Source organism: Sinohyriopsis cumingii, chromosome 6 (assembly GCF_028554795.1).
Source record: "Sinohyriopsis cumingii isolate HCF-2022 chromosome 6, ASM2855479v2, whole genome shotgun sequence".
Lineage (NCBI taxonomy): Eukaryota > Metazoa > Mollusca > Bivalvia > Unionida > Unionidae > Sinohyriopsis > Sinohyriopsis cumingii.
In genome coordinates, this window is record NC_142966.1 from 74,868,178 (window position 1) to 74,886,034 (window position 17,857).

The 17,857-nt window shown below is 34.4% G+C and overlaps 1 protein-coding gene across 2 annotated transcripts in view; it reads right to left on the reverse strand.

Moving 5' to 3' along the window:
* The window catches only part of LOC149797222 (PR domain zinc finger protein 1-like), a 168,990-nt gene that overhangs the window by 123,075 nt on the left and 28,058 nt on the right, over positions 1 to 17,857 (reverse strand). For both annotated transcript variants that reach the window (XM_089961906.1, XM_089961905.1), the window contains exons 4-5: positions 16,912 to 16,946; positions 6,479 to 6,616 (exon numbers count right to left, since the gene is read on the reverse strand). In XM_089961906.1, coding sequence (XP_089818032.1) covers positions 6,479 to 6,616; positions 16,912 to 16,946 — 173 coding nt within the window. The remainder of the gene's footprint in view (positions 1 to 6,478; positions 6,617 to 16,911; positions 16,947 to 17,857) is intronic.

A 17,857-nucleotide genomic window follows, 5' to 3' on the forward strand; every position in this document is an offset into this window, starting at 1 on the left:
AGCTGAAATCTGATGTTCAGTGTAAACAGGGACTTATTAGGTCACCAACACTAGACATCTGCCATAACTGTATGTCAGGGATGGATGTCACTGAATGACAGACATAAAAAAGGAGTTATTAATCACCTAAATTTAATAACAGACATACACTCCAAGTAATAATTTTAATGAAAAGACTATTTTAACTGAAAGAAGCCTTTTAGTTTATTTGAATGTGAAGTGAGATCTCTAAATTGTGATTTTAATTATTCCTAGATACTCATATTTACTGGCGCCAATAAATAAAAAAAACAGTTTAAATGTCATTATTCACCGATTCATTAGTGTCTTTTTTTAAATACACATGCAAAATTTATTACAATTTCTACATCTTTTCAGCAGATTTAAAATGCTAGAGTACTTATACTAAGTAAATTTTACAGTGTTTCATTTATACAAGGCTAAACATCATGACAATTACCTGTACACAATATGTTCTTGACATCATTTTTGTGGTTTTTTTAATTCCTCAGCATTCCTCATGTTCAAGTGGATTCAAAACAACTCCATCCAAATTTCCTGTCACCATGCTCTCACGACAATATCTATTCCACTAAATTGTTAATAATTTAATCAAAAGATTAAGAACCTCTAGGGTTTAGCAGTATATCAGCACAATATGGGCTATAATTCTGCCAATTAAAAAAAATGTTCTAAACTGTGAAACTTTTTAAAAAAATGAGGAAGAAAAATCTTCAAATAAATGCAAACATTAGTCCTATAAGAAAAAAGGTAAAAAGCAAAAGTGTCACAATTCTTTATAAAGGTGTATAAAATGAAGATTTTTTAAAAAAATCCTAAAACATCAAAATCTGTCATAAAAACCATATTATTTCACGAAGCCTAAGATTTTTCTCTGCTAGTACATCATCATAATGATTCTTAAGTAATTTTCACAACATGAGAAATTTTGTTTCACAAGGTCAAGCTCATACACTTGAAAAACAATGTTCCAAGAATGTGTTCCAGCATTCAACAAGAATGTAACTGAAAAAGTTGCTCCCTTTGCTCTGGATAATTCATGATTATTAGTAATTTCCCCTAGCACGTGACCATTATAAGTAATTTCCTGTATCATGTGACCATCATAAGTCTCAAGATCAACATTAGCTGCTGATGAAGGCAGTGAGATATCGAAATGCTGATGAAGGCAGTGAGATAATGAAATGCTGATGAAGGCAGTGAGATACTAAATACTGATGAAGGCAATGAGATACTGAAATGCTGATGAAGGTAATGAGATACTGAAATTTATAAATCTTAAGATACATATGCTCTGAATATGGGAAATTGCTAATTATCATCAAGAATGTGTTATGCTGTCAGTGGACACAGGTAAGGTAAGAGCTCTAGTTGAGGGCAGCTTTTTGAAGGTAAGGGTCCCACCAATGCAAACTGTAAAAATTACTTTGATTTAATAAAGATGATGATAGATATGCTCTCATTTTGTGTATTATTGACACACAAAAAAACCCAAGGAAAATAGGCCACCAACAAAAGTTTCCAGTCTCTCTCAGCTATGCTGACCGTCACATAGATCAGGATCTGTCCTCTTGTTTTTATTCTAACAATTCAAAATGAACCACAAAGACCAGGAGCAGAGCATTATGTGCCAAACAATGCAAGTCTACTTCATTGGAAGTATGAAATAAGGTACTGTATTGCTCTGACATGATTTGTATCAAGCGTAAACACTGATCCATAAAAACCTGAATGTGAATCATGGATCTGACAAACTAGGAGGTAAATTGACTCCTAATATGGAACTGCAGTTTGGAGCTCTGTGGAGGTGTAAATGAGTCGGGAATGTCGGTCTTATATGCCAGCATCACAATACCACCTCATCTTTGCGATTTGTTCTATATGACAGATGCCACGCTCCAGTGATGGTTTTGATGTTCCAAAGCTTGTTTGTGGACTTTTCAATCCATGTATTTTGCAAAGTATAATAAAGATGCTGATTGATATAAATATTTGAAGTTAGTATATGAAACCTTCCATTCAGAAATGAGAAACTGCAGGGAATCTTGGTAGTGCTATTTCCTCTTTCTTTACCCTTCATACAAATGTAAAAAGGCAGCCAATAGAACTATTTGTTTCTGATTTTATGAGCCAATCATGTTTCTGTCAGATCTGGAATATTAAAAAGTTTAATTTATGGCTTTAAAAGGCTTTCAGTGTGGAAAGGGAATATAAAAAGATGATTACATTTTGTTTGGTGAGGTTTCCATGTAGCTGAAAAAGCTGGGCTACAATTTCTGATGTGGAAATGGAGGCTTTATCCAGTAACCAGCAGCGCAGTGTGAGGTATTACAATAGCAGTTGCAACCTTGCCTCCATCTTTCAAACTGACTCTATTTCGCTTCTGTGTATACATAAAGGTTTTGCATTTTGAAGCCAAATAATGACAACATGCAGGATTAGATTGAACTGAAGATAATGTGGTACTATATCAAATTTTGATCACCTGAGATAATTGATGGTTTATTTGCTTCAACAATTAGCTATCTGAAAATAAAGTTCTTGTTACTCCCAAAGTCCGGGCTGTATATCTGATCAAGCATGTGAGGGTAAGATTTGCAAGCTGATTTGTGCCATAGTCAAGTTCAGAGCTTTCTAAAGTCCTGTATAACCTGAGGAAGATCTTCTGGTGGACTCCCCAATATGTGCTTGCCAAAAATTGTGTTAAGTCCTGTTTTTTTGGCATTTGTTCCCGAGATATCCAATATGTGGAAGGAAGGATAGTTTATAGTCAAAGATAGGTCATACAAAGTTGGTCTTCCCCATCACAGGAATAACAGAACCATCAAGATAGAGTTTGGGGTCATCATAAATTCAATATAATCTGCAGAGTTTCAGATTTGGAAAATTCAAACCTGTTTTCTTCTGGCCATTTTTTTTAACTCTACTTAAGCATATCTGTAGAAGACATTAAAAAGTGTGTGTGTGTGTGTGTGTGTTTGTGTGTGTGTGTGTGATTTTGATTTTTAACTGGGCTACCAGAATGGTTTTAAAAAGTATGCATAATCTTTGATTTATAGTAGATCAAAATGTCACAAACATATAAATGAAGAGTCAGTTCCAGGCTAAAAACATTTTATTATATTCTTAATTTTGATGCTGAAAAGGGTGACAGGCAATATGCTGCCTTGTGGTACACCAATTTTCCTGAGGACAGCTTTCAGAAATGGTTTTCCCAACCTTAACTATGAAATTCTGTATTTAAACTGGATATAAAGATAGGATGGCAGCATCTTGAACCTAGGTTGAATAAATAATTCATTTTTGCATTATTTCCTTTTGGGATTACCTTTCTGCAACTACACAATGAGGAGTACTCTACACACTTTATTAAGAAAGCTTTGAAAGGGTGCAAAATTTTAGAGATTTTGTAGTACACTTTGTTCTGATCCATGTGATACGTATCCACTAAATCTGATGTATTGGCTAGGATTTATATAGCTTGGCAACTTGTAATAATTAATCTGTTCTGTTTGGGGCAGGTACTGAATTTTAATTATGGACTGCTGGCTAATGGTTAGAGCCAAACAGATAGAGCATGATGTTAATGTAAGGTCAGAACGGTAAACTGTCCAGAGTTGATTTAAACCAAAAAGAATTATAGGAAGCTATGGTCCATTTGAAATAGGTGTCGTAAGATTATATTTTTCAGAAGAGTTATTGATAATTTCAGACTATGGAGAACTTTCCGATTTCTGTGCAACTTTAAGAATTTCTGGCAGGTAAATTAGTAATCCTGATTGGCTATGCTAAATGAGGAGGGGGGTATTCCCAGATGGAATTCAGGGTTTTTAGAACTAAACAATCCGAGACTTTCTGCCAAAAGGGTAAGCTGGCTCTGAGATCAGTAGAAAATACACGTCTTGTTAAATAACTATTCCAACAGCCAGAAAAAAAGTTCAAATTAAAACAGAATACATTGATCTATACCAAACTAAACATTGTTGTACCATTAAAAGGAGCAAGTGGAGCACATGTCAATATGGTAATCATGTGACACTAATAAAAACATCACTGACACATGATTAGTACTTCTTGAAAATGGTTTTCTCCACCCTGCTGCAATACCGACAGGTTTCTGGTCGTTGTTTTCAGAATAAGTATGCTGAGAATTAAGTGTGTATTATATTTATTTGCACACATTAAGTGACTTTTATATATTATGTCCAAATTCTATGTACAACAACTTTGAAAATTTGTTTATTGTCGATATCATGTGACTGTATGACCTCTGATATCACTGACATGTAGGTTGCAAGAGTTGTGTATTCACATCACTAAGAATGCAAAGTGCCAGATCCAGGTCAAATTTCATTCAGCAATGATGTACTTTCGTCTCATCTGTCAGCAGATTAAAGATATAATGAATCCTATGATCACAATTTCTGAGAAAATAAATCATATTCCCATCATTGTCATGCAGGTATATTTTGATGAAATGTCATTCAAGTTTGCAGGGCTGGCTAGTAATGGTGTCGGCGAATTCCAACTTTTCTATAGGGAATGGACTCTGACCCTACACCCGAACATAAATGTCCAAATATCAAAAATGGGGTGGCAAGGGTCAGAGGAAATTCAGACTAGCTTTCCACTTGCTCCTTTTAATGGTACAACGATGTTTAGTTTGGTATATACAGTATTTATTCAGATCTTTAGTTCCTAGATGGCACTTAAGTTTCCAAGGCTCCTTTTTCAGTTCCTTGATGTTTCCTGCTTTGTATGTAAAAAAAAAATTCTCATTGAGAAAGTTTTATCTGTCCAAAATCAGTGTGTAATTGCATATATTCTTCACGTAGAATCCACAATGATGGTTTATGATCCGAAGTAATGTTTCTTTGAAATATAATGTTACTCATAGACTAATCTGCTGCTGAACATCATTTTCCAAAAGGCATAAAACATAGTTCTAAGATGGTATTTATTGTCATCATTATCATGCACTTAACCTGAGTCACTCTATCATATGAAATACATCAAATTCTCATAAACTTCAGCTTTTTTCTTCTGATGCCACATTTCAGAATGATAATCATCCATACTTCAAGAAAACAAATGTAATGTAACTGGAAATATGCCTACTAACCAGCTGAGATTTAGAAATAAATCACTTGATACATTTTTGACATTTTCTTTTTCTTTTTAACAGAAAATGTTCAATACTTGGCGTACCTATATTACAGGAATTTTAAAACATTCAAATAGTAAAGTGCAAATATTTGGAGCCATGCCTAAATTAAAATAAAAAAGTTAAGTAATAACACTGCTGATGTATAAGTTTTAAACGTTTTAAATATGTATATAAAATTATTTTTCAAATATTGAGGAAATAATTAGGACAACCGTATATCTTAAAATTGGCAACACAAATCAACATTTCTGTAGCTGTCACATATCACATTTTTTTTCAGATTTTTCACACAGATCTCTAATTCTTAAATTTTAGAATATGGAAGATTTCCTGCCATTACTGTCTCATTGTCTCTTTCATACTGTGCTGAAATTTCATTAGTAAGAACTGCTCACACAAGCAAACATTGAGGCTTGACTAACACTTTTATAAGAGATCTGAAGTGAAAAGAATGTTTTGCATTAATTTACTGGTTGTTGAAAGGAAACAGTATACATGTAATAGGCACCATGCCAAACAATTTCAAACAGTTAAGATTGACCCTGCATTGAAGCAAAGTTTGACTAAGAAAATAAATTATGATGCCAGTGGGTACTTATTCTGTCAAAATAGGGCAAGGAGAGTTTCAGATAAATAAAATAGTTCCTCAAATATGCTTGTTATAGACAAGAAAAGCATCTGTCAGAAAACAGCAAAGTAATCACATCAAGGTAGTACTGAGATTCAAAATGAGTCTCCTTCAAGAATAGGAAAAGAAGTATGCATGTGTGTCACTTTGACCTATTTGTCTTAGCACTTTTGTAACATTGTAGTATCACTATGATCTATCCACATTAGTACTGCAGGTAGTTTCCATTCCAATGCATGCACAAAGCTTCACAACATTTAAAAGCAAGTCAATGGGTAATATATTCATACATAAAATTAATTTAGTCAACTGAGCATACAAAGAAGGTCACAATGTCTTATGTTTGGTACAGACCAAGTACAAATGCAATTCATCTCAGAATTGTTCATATTACTGGTAGGTTTATTAAAAGATTAGGAGTACACAAATAACAAAGCAAAGTAACAAAGTTTATCTCACCTGTACATGCATAAGCAGGTATATCCAAACTTGTACAGACATTCTATCAATCTGTATCTTAACCACTGTACACTGCTATCACCTCTTTTCATAGTAAACTGCAATATGAAATATCAAGACTGCAAGTTTTAAAACAAAAACATATGGAGAAGAGAAAAAATGACAGTAAACTTCTAAAGGATGGAATCAATTGATGAGAATACCTGAATATATCTTCAGAAGCAGGAAAATATGTCCAGAGAGGATTGTTGACTTGGACAGCTCTAGTACCAGACCCCCTGGCTGGACTTCTGGACATCCCAAGGTTATGCACCAATGCTGCTGCTGCTTACATTTCTGTCCTGTGATATATATATATATATATATATATATATATATATATATATATATATATATATATATATATATATATATATTCATTTGTGCAAGAAATGGGATAGTGATTCTGTGATGCATATAGTGTAAACATCAATTTCTTTACAAGAGTACCATCACCAGGCAATAATACGTCCTCCCAATGTTTGATACTTTATGTTTGTACTAGTATAGCATGGATGACTGGCACATGATCCTTTAAGAAACTTAATGTGCAAACCATGACCTTGATTTTTGGAAGTTAAACCCCAGAACTTAAAGATTTCAGTTTTATGCTAAGTATAAGCCATCCCATGAGTTTGGTCGAAAAACTTACTCTTGAACATAAGTTATTTTATGAAAACCCATTTTTTTAAAAAAGTTATAATTATCTTAACTTTTAACATTTTGACTCCAAAATTTAAAGGCCTCTTCTTAAGGTGCAAACCGCCTTAAAATCTAGTTAAGGTACATGGTCTTGATTGAGGTTATTATACAAACACCATTTTGCTTCTTTCAACGGTAGTGACTTTGACCTTTTAACTTTTGACCCCCAAATCTACAGACTTCTATACAAAGTTTAGTCCAGGTCTGTGGTGTAAAATCAAACAATCAGCTACCTTGACTTTTGACCTTTTGAACCCAAAATCAATACACTTCTTCCTTTCCCCAAGTACAAACAAACAACCCACAAAGTTTGGTCAAGGTAGATGGTGTAAAACTAAAACTGTTGTATAGAATTGAAAATGGTAACACTTAAGCAGATGGTGATATGGATGAACACATTGACAGATGGAAGGATGTCATAACATGATATGTTCTGCCTTTTTGCAGGATACAGCATTCATCATCAGGGACACTATGCAATGAACATCCTAAATAACAAGTTTTTATGTAGTTAGTAGTGTGATGGTATATACAATTACAGAACTACATATTTCAATGATTGGCATATACTGTCATGCATGGCTTTTGTGGTGATCTATATTTAACCTAAATCCTTAATATCAAACCAGTGGCTTGATAAACTGCGTCTGATACACCTCTAAATAACTGAAATCACTTCAACAGTGCTGATAAATGTTCACTTCCTTGAAACAGAATCCACTGTCTATGAGTGTTTCCTTAAGTTCATTATATTATTATTTGAGTGGTGCCTAAAATGGCTGACAGTACTTCCTGCATGTCCATAAGATTGTCTACCTACAGACTACACCTATTAATAACAGGAAAATATGTCTTATGATTATCAAGGTACATTTTCAATCAACCAGATACATTTACAGACCAGTTTAACCATTTCTGCCAATATGTGCATAAATTTCTATGACAAAATGTAATTTCTTCAATCAATGTGAAGGTTTCACATCTCATATGCAGAAAAAATTATGCAGAAGAAAATTTTTGTAACACAATAATCAAGTAAATCAAAATAAACCTTATCAACAGATTCAAGTCTGTATGAAGCTGATACTTCCTTCTGTGAGCTCAGTGATGCAGAGTTAGGCCAATAAATCAGCCCCTCACCTGTGATGCTATTAATCAACGGTTGAGGGACTGATATTGCCTATTCATTAAAACCTGCAAAAATCAGTAGCCAATCTTGTCTGCATATATTAGTGTACATTTTATACACTTAACAGTATTATTTGCAACTGCTGAACTACTGTCAGCTGAGGGGATCTTTTGGTGACATGTACATCATATTTCTGGAGCTAATCCAATGTTTGGAGACTTGTAAAGACTGAATGCAGCAAAATTGTACATTTTAATGAGCAGGTGACATCAGACCCACATATTGTCCATCAGTATTAACACAGATATGGGGGGTTGATCTATCAGACTAATGTAGAGTGGACTATTCTGCCTAAATTGAGGCAGCGGCCATGGTGGATTACTGGACAGTGTCAGATTTGCAACTGAAAGGATGTGGGTTAAAATCCTACGATCATATCTGTCTGGGTTGGCTAATGCAGTTTGTCCTTGGCCAAGGCACTTTATTTTAATTACCTTGGCACTATAACCTACACGTGTTGCTGTCCTGTACAACACCAAACCAATCTTCCCAACATTATCAAAATGGAGAAAACTCTTTAGTGAACTGTTCACAAAATACCTTAAGAAATATCTAGAAACTATCTAAATCTCATGACACATTTGCAAAATAAATGTCTGAAAATGTCGTACTTGGATTTGAGGTGGCATTTAAAGTCAAATCACCTGCCAGGTACAAATGAAAAACTGGAATTATACAATGAGCAATACACAAAATTATGGTTTTCCTTGTTTGATGGATGAAGGCTTTTGCATGTCTCCTGACATAGTTTTAAACTTTTGCCCAGATTTATTAGCAGCCTTGGGACTTTCCTCCTCATCCTTGAACTCAGGCTTACATTTAACTCTCAAATCAGCTCCATCATGTTTCAGTTTCATACAGGACATGCACAAATGGCCATACAAGTTGCTTCAATATGGCTAAATGTCAGTTAGGCTAGTATGCAGGTACATGGAATGAAATCAGCCTAAACAATGCAGCAAACTATGTTTCTTACCTTCATTTTGTCTTTATGGTGTAAAAAAAAAGGTCCTGATGCATAGCTGATGTTTTATCAATATTTTTGCATGCAAAACTACACTCCATATGTGGTTGTAAACATGTCTGGATTTACATGCAACAGCCTAAATGGAAGGTACTGCCAACCCAAGATCAGAAGGTCCTGGGTCAGAGTCCTGCCTTGGTCATTATTTACCATATATGCCCTGAAACAATCATGTCCTTTAGCCGAGGCAGCTGTGGTGAATGGGTAATAGCATTTGCTGGGGCAGGGGAACCAAGCTTAAACCTTTACCTTATTGCCACTAGGTCAGGCAATCTTTAACCTTGCTGATCAAACTTTTTCTAAAGTTAATAACCGTAGAGGGTGATATTCTGTTTCATGAATATTTTTTACCACTAAACTTATCCTTAGATAAATGAGTTATCATCTGACTGTCTAGAAGGTTTAAAAACATAATTTGCTATAAATTTACAATTTCAGACATTTAAGATGTTCATTGATTTGTACACAAAGATAAAGTCAAGTTTTTGGAAAAATTCTTATCCAAGCAGTGACTATATGACACCATATTGTGCAAAATGATATCCACATTTTTTAACTCAAATTGCCATTCACATTGACATGGCATTGTATGTTTTATAACAGTTACATACAACCCTATTTAGACTACTGTAATACTGTATGGGGTAATTCAAATGATAAAAATGATAAAAACATATCAAAGCTGGCACATCTTCAAAAAAGAGCATTAGGGCTAATATCAATCCAGAAAGAAAACAAAGAAAAGTTAGCTGGTAAGTTAAAAATATTACCTATTAAAGACCGAATCTGCAGGATATTCCATAATAGTGATCCTGAATATTTACAATCACTATTCCAGTATAGGCTACCTGCTAATACTCCCCACCTGCAATCCATTTTTACCAAACAGTTTAAAATTCCCAAACCAAATAAGGAGTTATTTTAAAAAAGTTTCCAATACTCTGGAACTCTGCTCTGGAATATTATTCCAACTGAGATTAGAAATGTCCACTTTATTTCCTTCTTCCGAACCCAGTATATCCAATGGCTTCAGAGACGCAGCTAAAATAAATAAATTCCTTTGTATGAGGGCCTCAAGATAGATTAGTTCTAGCTAACTGTGTTACCCTCTTTAAATAAGGTCATTATTATTATTGTTATTATTATTATTATGTTACGATGTAAGTACAAGGCTTAACAGCACATCAACACAATCCAGGTGAAACAGTGCAAAGTAAATTTTGGGTATAAAAGACAAAGGAAAAGCCCCAAAGATGCTAAACTTCTTTAAAGACAAAAAGTCCAAATTCTAATTTAAGCAGCAATCTTTAAATATTTCCAAGACCTGCTCTGAATTGGAACATCAATATAGAACACATCCTAGGGACTCTCTTGTCACCTTTAATGATATGCAGGTGGGTACACCAAGCATTCACACTGAAAGGGCGATGTTATTAACAGTAACTGATCTCAAAATTTGAAGTATATATTCTAAGCCTTCAAAGTTTTAAGAATAAAAGTAAATAATTTCAGTTTTGGGCCAGAGATAAAGTACACTATTTACAGAAGTAATTTCAAACAACAACACCTTTTATGTAAAGCCAGACGTAGTTGATTAATTTATAAGGTACGATTTATCTGTGAGTTGATTAATTTAAATGTTTGTTTTGTTCTTCTTCTTTTTAATGGGTATAATTTGTGGTGGATTAATTAAACAAGACTGTGTGCAGGTTTAAAGAGATGGTAGGCAAGTATGCAAGCATGATCACAAGCAAGCATCCATTGATCCACCTGCCACAGTTAAGTCATAAGGAATGCATTATTAAACCATGCCAGCTGTCCTAGAATTCTTAACACATTTATAACAGACACTGAGAATTACCTAGCAACTTTAAGACAAAAAAAATCTTAAAAGTTATTGATACTAACTGAACGAAAATTTCAGCCATGACTACTTTTGTCCCATGAAATATTTATCTATTTTAAATTTTTCACTTAGGTGAAATAATTTACCATAACTGAATTCCTAGTACAAGTCAACGTTTTTTACTCAGAGAATTGTATGAATTCTAGGCCTGGTTTTGCTCTTCTTAAAATTAATAATTTTGTTTGCCATGACAAAAAATTATTAAAAGCTCTCCTCCCTTTCTAAATACAAGTATGCATATGTACATTTTATTATATGCTAACATTAATGCCCCTGGTGGCTGAGTGGTCTAAGGCACTTGCCTTTACAATGAATGACATCTTACTTCTGGGTGGATTCAAGCTAAATGCAAAACCTGAATATAATCAATGGTGTGCAAAATGCAAGTCTATGTGACCTATTTTCAAATAGATTGTAACCATCAAGCAGGGCCACCATGTTTAAAGTTGCAAATGACATCATGTTTATCAAGTAAAGCTGTATTTAAAAAAAAAAAAAACAGTTTAATTAAAAAGAATAAAGCAATGGTGACCTATGGTCTGAACAAGTTTGGAATTCTGGTAAAATCAAAATAGCCAATACATAACAAGCAATCTGCAAATATTTCACAGAGTTAGGAAATAGTGGGGAAGAAGGTACAATGCAGCAGAGTTGGTTTATTCAGGTGGAAGTTCTGGCACAATACTGACTTATCTGATTAACAGATGTAAATATGATCCTTACCCCAAAACCAATTATCGCTTTCAAAACTACCATACTTTTTTCAGTGTCAAAAGTAAAATGGCAAGAGCAGGGTGTCAAGCATCTTTAAGTGATGAAAAGATTGGAATGGTGTTGAAAAAAAGGAACAATAAGCAAGAACAGAGACAAGGTAGATTTACCTTCCTCCAACACTTATCAGTTCACTCATTTTTGCTTTGAATCAGGGCCAGTGCAAGCTATGTATGAGCAGTGCACTTGCACAGGGAGCCATTTCAGATGAAAGGGGCACAAAAACACAGATAAGGGAGCTACAATTAAATAAAACAAAATCTTTGTTTTTTTCTTCATATGAAGATCTTTTTATTTCATCATAACTGTCATCAATTTCTTATGAGCTGCCTTATTCAGCAAAATTATAATGCTAGGGTGGGTGGGTACAAGACATGTTTTGACAGGGCAATGTATTGTCTTGCACCATCACTGTTTAGAATTAAAAAATTTCAAAATCAACATTCAAAACACTTTATAAAATATTAGATAATTTTCCATGACAGAAAGTAAACCAATCTGAGTACATTACTTTGATCATGTCATGCCTGGTGGTAACTATGATCACAGTGAATGCATAGGGTTAGTATTTAGCTGAGTTACATGATCACTATACATGAAAACTTTATTCTTTTCAAACTCAATGACATAAATTTAAAGCCATATGCTGAGTTTTTTTCGCCTATTTGTTACTTAATTATGCACTATTGATACCAATTATAGTAAACATCTTTCCAAATGAAAAAACGTATGGTTTGATAAAGATATCAGTTTTTAGTCTATCTGAAGCCCAACAAACGCTAAATAAACAATGCATGGCTGCTTTGCTGGTCTTGGTATATTAGTAAGCAATTCAATCTGGATCAACACTCTTACTATTTACTGTTTACTTACAGGTACTTATATTTATTAGCAGTTCTGACTGAAAAACAGCTAATAACTAAGCCTAAATTAAACAAAAAATAATATCAAATTACTGAAACACTAAATAAATGATCTGTATGCACCTGGTTCTATTGACAATAAGCATCATGTGTTTGGATTGTCCACAAGTCCATCTGTATATGAGTTGGTGGTATATCCTGGCTAAAGGAACTACTCTGATACTCTAAGAAAGTACTGTCCAACCTTTTTGACACCATGGGCCACTGAAAAATGTTTTTCTTGAAGCCAAGGGCTGCAGCAGAAAACTGAAAAGCAATGACTATATAGCTGCTCGAGCTTTGGTGGGCCATTTAAAATCAGCCCATGGGCTGTGGGTTGGACAGCACTGCTCTAAATTTTTCTTTCTTTTCAGCAGGCTGTATGTCTTCATGTTTTCTCTTTGCAGAACCATGATCTGTCCTGAAGACTTTTCTGTCCAACAGTCTTTTCAACTGTTCAATTTTTCTTGGACTATCTCTTAGATGGTCCATCTCTTTTCTTTAACTTTCAGACTTCCTTGCAGCAGTTTCAGTCATCATTTGTGCTAAACCTGCCTCCCATCATATCTTTTCCAACTGCTTTTGTTAGCTTACTGCTTCCTTCTTTCAATAATTCCTCTGTGATTACTTTTCTGCCCTAACTTCTGATCCTTTCCTCAAAAATTCTTATTCTTTATCAGTGAGAGAGGTTTATCTAATTCCTCTACTTCATCTTGTATCGTCTTTTCAAGTCTAGTCTTTCCTCCTTTTTTCTTCTTTCTTTTTTAGCCTTTTCTTCCAGCAACCTAAATATCCCTGTTTAGTGGAATTAATTTTGTTAGCTTGCTGTTTCCTTCTTTCAGCAATTTCTTTGTGCATTACAATCTTGTTTTAAGTCATAATGTTTTCCTCAACAACTGTTACTCTTTATCTCAAAAAAGTTTTTTCTGGTTTCCTTCTCATCACTGTCTTCTTTTCAAGCTGTTCTTTTCTCTTCTTTCCTGTTTTTCTTTCCAGCTTTTACAACCTCCAACCTCTGAAGTTGATTCAGGCCATTTCTGAATACATTAACAGTTCCCTGTTTATTGGATTTTCTTGGCAATCCAGACTGTACTCAGGATCACAAAGGAGCTGATACACTCCTTTCCACACAAGCAATTTGATAAGGCAGTAACAAAGCTCTAACTAACATTGGATGAAATCTGTATTTAAAGCTATCATTATGCTGCTTCTTTAAGGACACCTGTCTCCAGCAGCCATCACCTTGTTCATATTCTTGAGTTTCATCCTTATACCTTTCAATCATCAATAATATCAGTAACATCATTCGCTTCCAGATGTGTCTAGTTAAACTCTACTCTTCTGTTATAGCATTTCTCTCAAACTGTTTAACATGAGATGAGCAAGCCAGTGCTATTGACAACTTTTCTTCAGATGGAAGCCTGTTGATCCAATACTTCAATACTGTACTTTAGAATGAATGGATTCCCAGAATCTAAGCTCCTACTTTGTCTTCATTTTCAGAAGTTACCTCCTTCAAGCTTCTCCTAGTACAATGTCTTCATCCCTCAGCTGTTTTTTCTTTTGTGTCTTAAGAAGTTCATTCAAAACTTCTCCAAACAATGTCTGTCATCATTCAGTTAATTTTTATGTCAATACTGAGGTCATTCAGATCTGCTGCATTGTAATTCAATGTCTGCATTGACAAACTGCCTCCAGATGGTGTACCTCAACATGTTCATTCTGCCATAAAGGAGGTGACCATTGGTTCATGTAAAAAAGGTGTGCCATTGATAATCACGCAAGCTGCATGAGAAACTTTTCATTGGTATAACTGACAGCAGAAATAACAATTTGACTTTCATATCTGTTCTGTGTAAAGATGATACTCCTTGTCATTGCCATTAAATACTTCTCCAATCTAGTTATATACTCTAAAGCACCTGTCCTTTCCTAAACTATTGGTATATGCTGTAGTGTAGGTACAATGGCCATCCAACTAACCTGTATGTGCTTGACAAAGACTTTATCTGGAAGATCTAGTTGTATGTCCTTGCAATCATCTCTCTGACCTGATGAGATCTTGGACGATTTATTAAAGTCCAAAACTACTTCTTCCATTTCTTGTATATATTCATTTATGCCCTTACTAAAGGCGTTTTTATTTGTGTGAAGATTACATGTATCTATATCAAGAAGGGTTTTCCATTCAAATCAGTATCATTCAAAAAGCCTAGACAGTTCTCATTCAAGTTCTTATGCGAAATATGGTTCATCACTTCCTAATGTGATCCAAGATTCCAACCAACATTGATCAAAAAGATTAGCTTGATTTCTCACCAGCAATTAGTTTGTCTCAGCATACTGCAATGAGACATAATTTGAAATTCTGATATTGGTTATAGTACAAGTCACATGGGTCATGTATGTGCATTTTCTCATTTTAAATGAAATATAAATTGTTGCATTATAATTTAACACTACTTTTCTTCAACCAAAATCCTTTAAATCCTGATTTTTAAATGCTCTGTACCTTAACTGTCTTCAAGAAACTTCCAGACAAAAATTATCGATCTCTACGGTCTTTTACAATGGTGGAAATATACTATATTTCGGGTCAAGAAAAGAGCACTTCAAGTAGAATCTTCACAATATAGGCTGTACAAATTTGTTTATGAATATAGCGTTCATTGTGACATCAAAGCCCACAACATTCAATAGGGATATTATACTGGACCACACCTTAGATTCATTTTGTCCAAAAATCTCTATATACTTTAACATTGATTTTGCCATATGCACTTCTTGGGTCATCTAAATAATGACCTTCAAAAGAAAAGTGGGTGTACAAGAATCCAAATGAAGTGAATACTTGCCACTTTAAGGTGTGTAGAATCAAATTCTAAAAAATGACAGCCATTACTGAAATTGGTGTTTTATGCCTACATGACCTGTATGACTTGTACTTCAGTTTTAATCTTGCTCCTACTGAAACCCTCTGCTTATCAGGCATTTAAACATCACTTTGAAAGTCTATGGAATACCATCACTGGCCGTTATATTAATGTTGGATGATCAACATTTTGCTGCCTGTGGCATACAAGACATATGCTGGTAATATGCAGTTTAAAACTGATGATCATGCCTTTTTTTAAAAAGATTATCCTGCTCTTTAATTAGGTGATCCCGTCATTTCATCCTCTTAAAGTCTACCTTTAGTGACTGGTGCTTGATGGTGATAGCATGGATTTGCTCAGTTTCTTGTGATAATATATCTCTTGGCATGTTTAAGAACTTTTTTTTGTTCATGCAAACTACTGTCACACTTTTTTTGAATCTTGCCAACGGTGTATAATACTGTATGTGATCTAGGTCACTACTCTTCCAGCAGCATGACTACATTTCATTCCAGCAATCCATTAAATCAGATTTAATGCCATGGCACTTCTCACCTGATTTTAGAGGGGTTTTATTCATTTTTAAATATCTACAGCTACCTGAAAAAATGTTGGCAACAAATATACCAGTTTTGTGCCGTATTTTCTTTATTTTTACAGCCAAGCAATATGCATATCACTCAATGGTTTAAAAATGCTTCATACATTGTGAGAAAGCAACTGATGCTGTTGTTGTTATAGGGTTTAACGCCATTTTTCAGCACAAGATAGGCTATACATGGCGGCCAGTATTAATGGTGGAGGAAGAACCTGGGAAAACCCCGGAAAGAACCACCGACCCGCGAGAAGCTACCGGCAAGCTTTCTCACATATCCACATTGGCCGAGCCCGAGACTCGAACCCACGCAGACAGAGGTGAGATGGCAGTGATCCGTGATGGAGAGCGCTTTAGACCACTCGGCCACTCGGGGCCCCCAGCAACTGATGCAATTAACTTCATAGAAAGGTTACAATATTCACCATGCTCTAAAATATTTCAATATGTAAATGGTAATTAAGGGCAGGATTTTGTAAGTGTTATATAGTTATCAACATAATGTGTACTGACGCTATTTAAATGAATACATACAGCTCATGTCATTGGATATTAACATAGGTATCTATTTTAGTTGCAGTAGTATCCAAGTATTTTTATTTTTAATCTTATGAAATATCAAACAATATAACCTGTTAAGTGACTAGGCTGGGCAGGTGCACCACATCTGAAAGAAATATAAAATATAAAGAAAAGAGACAAGTGAATACAAATTAAAGATAAAAGAATAATTTACAATGAAAACAGATAATATATATATACACTTCATCTGAACTTTTCTTGCACCTTGTGCTTACCAAAATCTTTAAAATGTATGAATATCTTAAAAATAGGTAAAATATAGAACCAACCACCCACCCAAAAAATACAGGAAAACATAGGACACTTGACACACTGCAAAAGTACACTGGAAATCTAGCCATGATGTCCGCTTGTGACCTCAGATTTCTCACCATAGTGGAAAGTGAGGGTTTAAAAAGTCTGCACCTGGTTCTTAAATCCCTTTCCAATTCTTATTTTCATTATTCATGTTTATATCTGGTAAATTACAATATGCTTTATGTAGTGAATGTCAGTTTTGTCAGTCTTATCTACAGCAATGCCACATCCTCTAATCTTCCTGAACCATTTTTTCTAATGTGATCTGAGATGACCCCCTGCTGGTGCTGAGCAACACCATTACTGTAAATCTGTAATTAACTTATACAACCAGTGTTCTTGTGCTATGTGGTATGTATATGTATATAGATGTCAAAAGAGAAACTGAATCAATCAATTTCAAATCTAGAGTAACAATCAGCTTTTGATAAATTTAATAAACTTACTGAAATAATTCCCCTGATAAGCTGTTAACTGCTATCTAGGTGTCAAGTGAAAACTAAAGCATCAATGTATTATTCATCTAAAATCATTAAGTTTTATCTGTATGTTGCTGATGTCTGCCAAACTTGCTGGTAAAATGTAATGAACTTATAAACTCATTTTTTTAAACAAGATACTTGTGGACTTTAACAACAAAAATAATTATTCTTCAGCATAAGTGATGGAGACCGATTACCACATTCTTGTTATATAAAG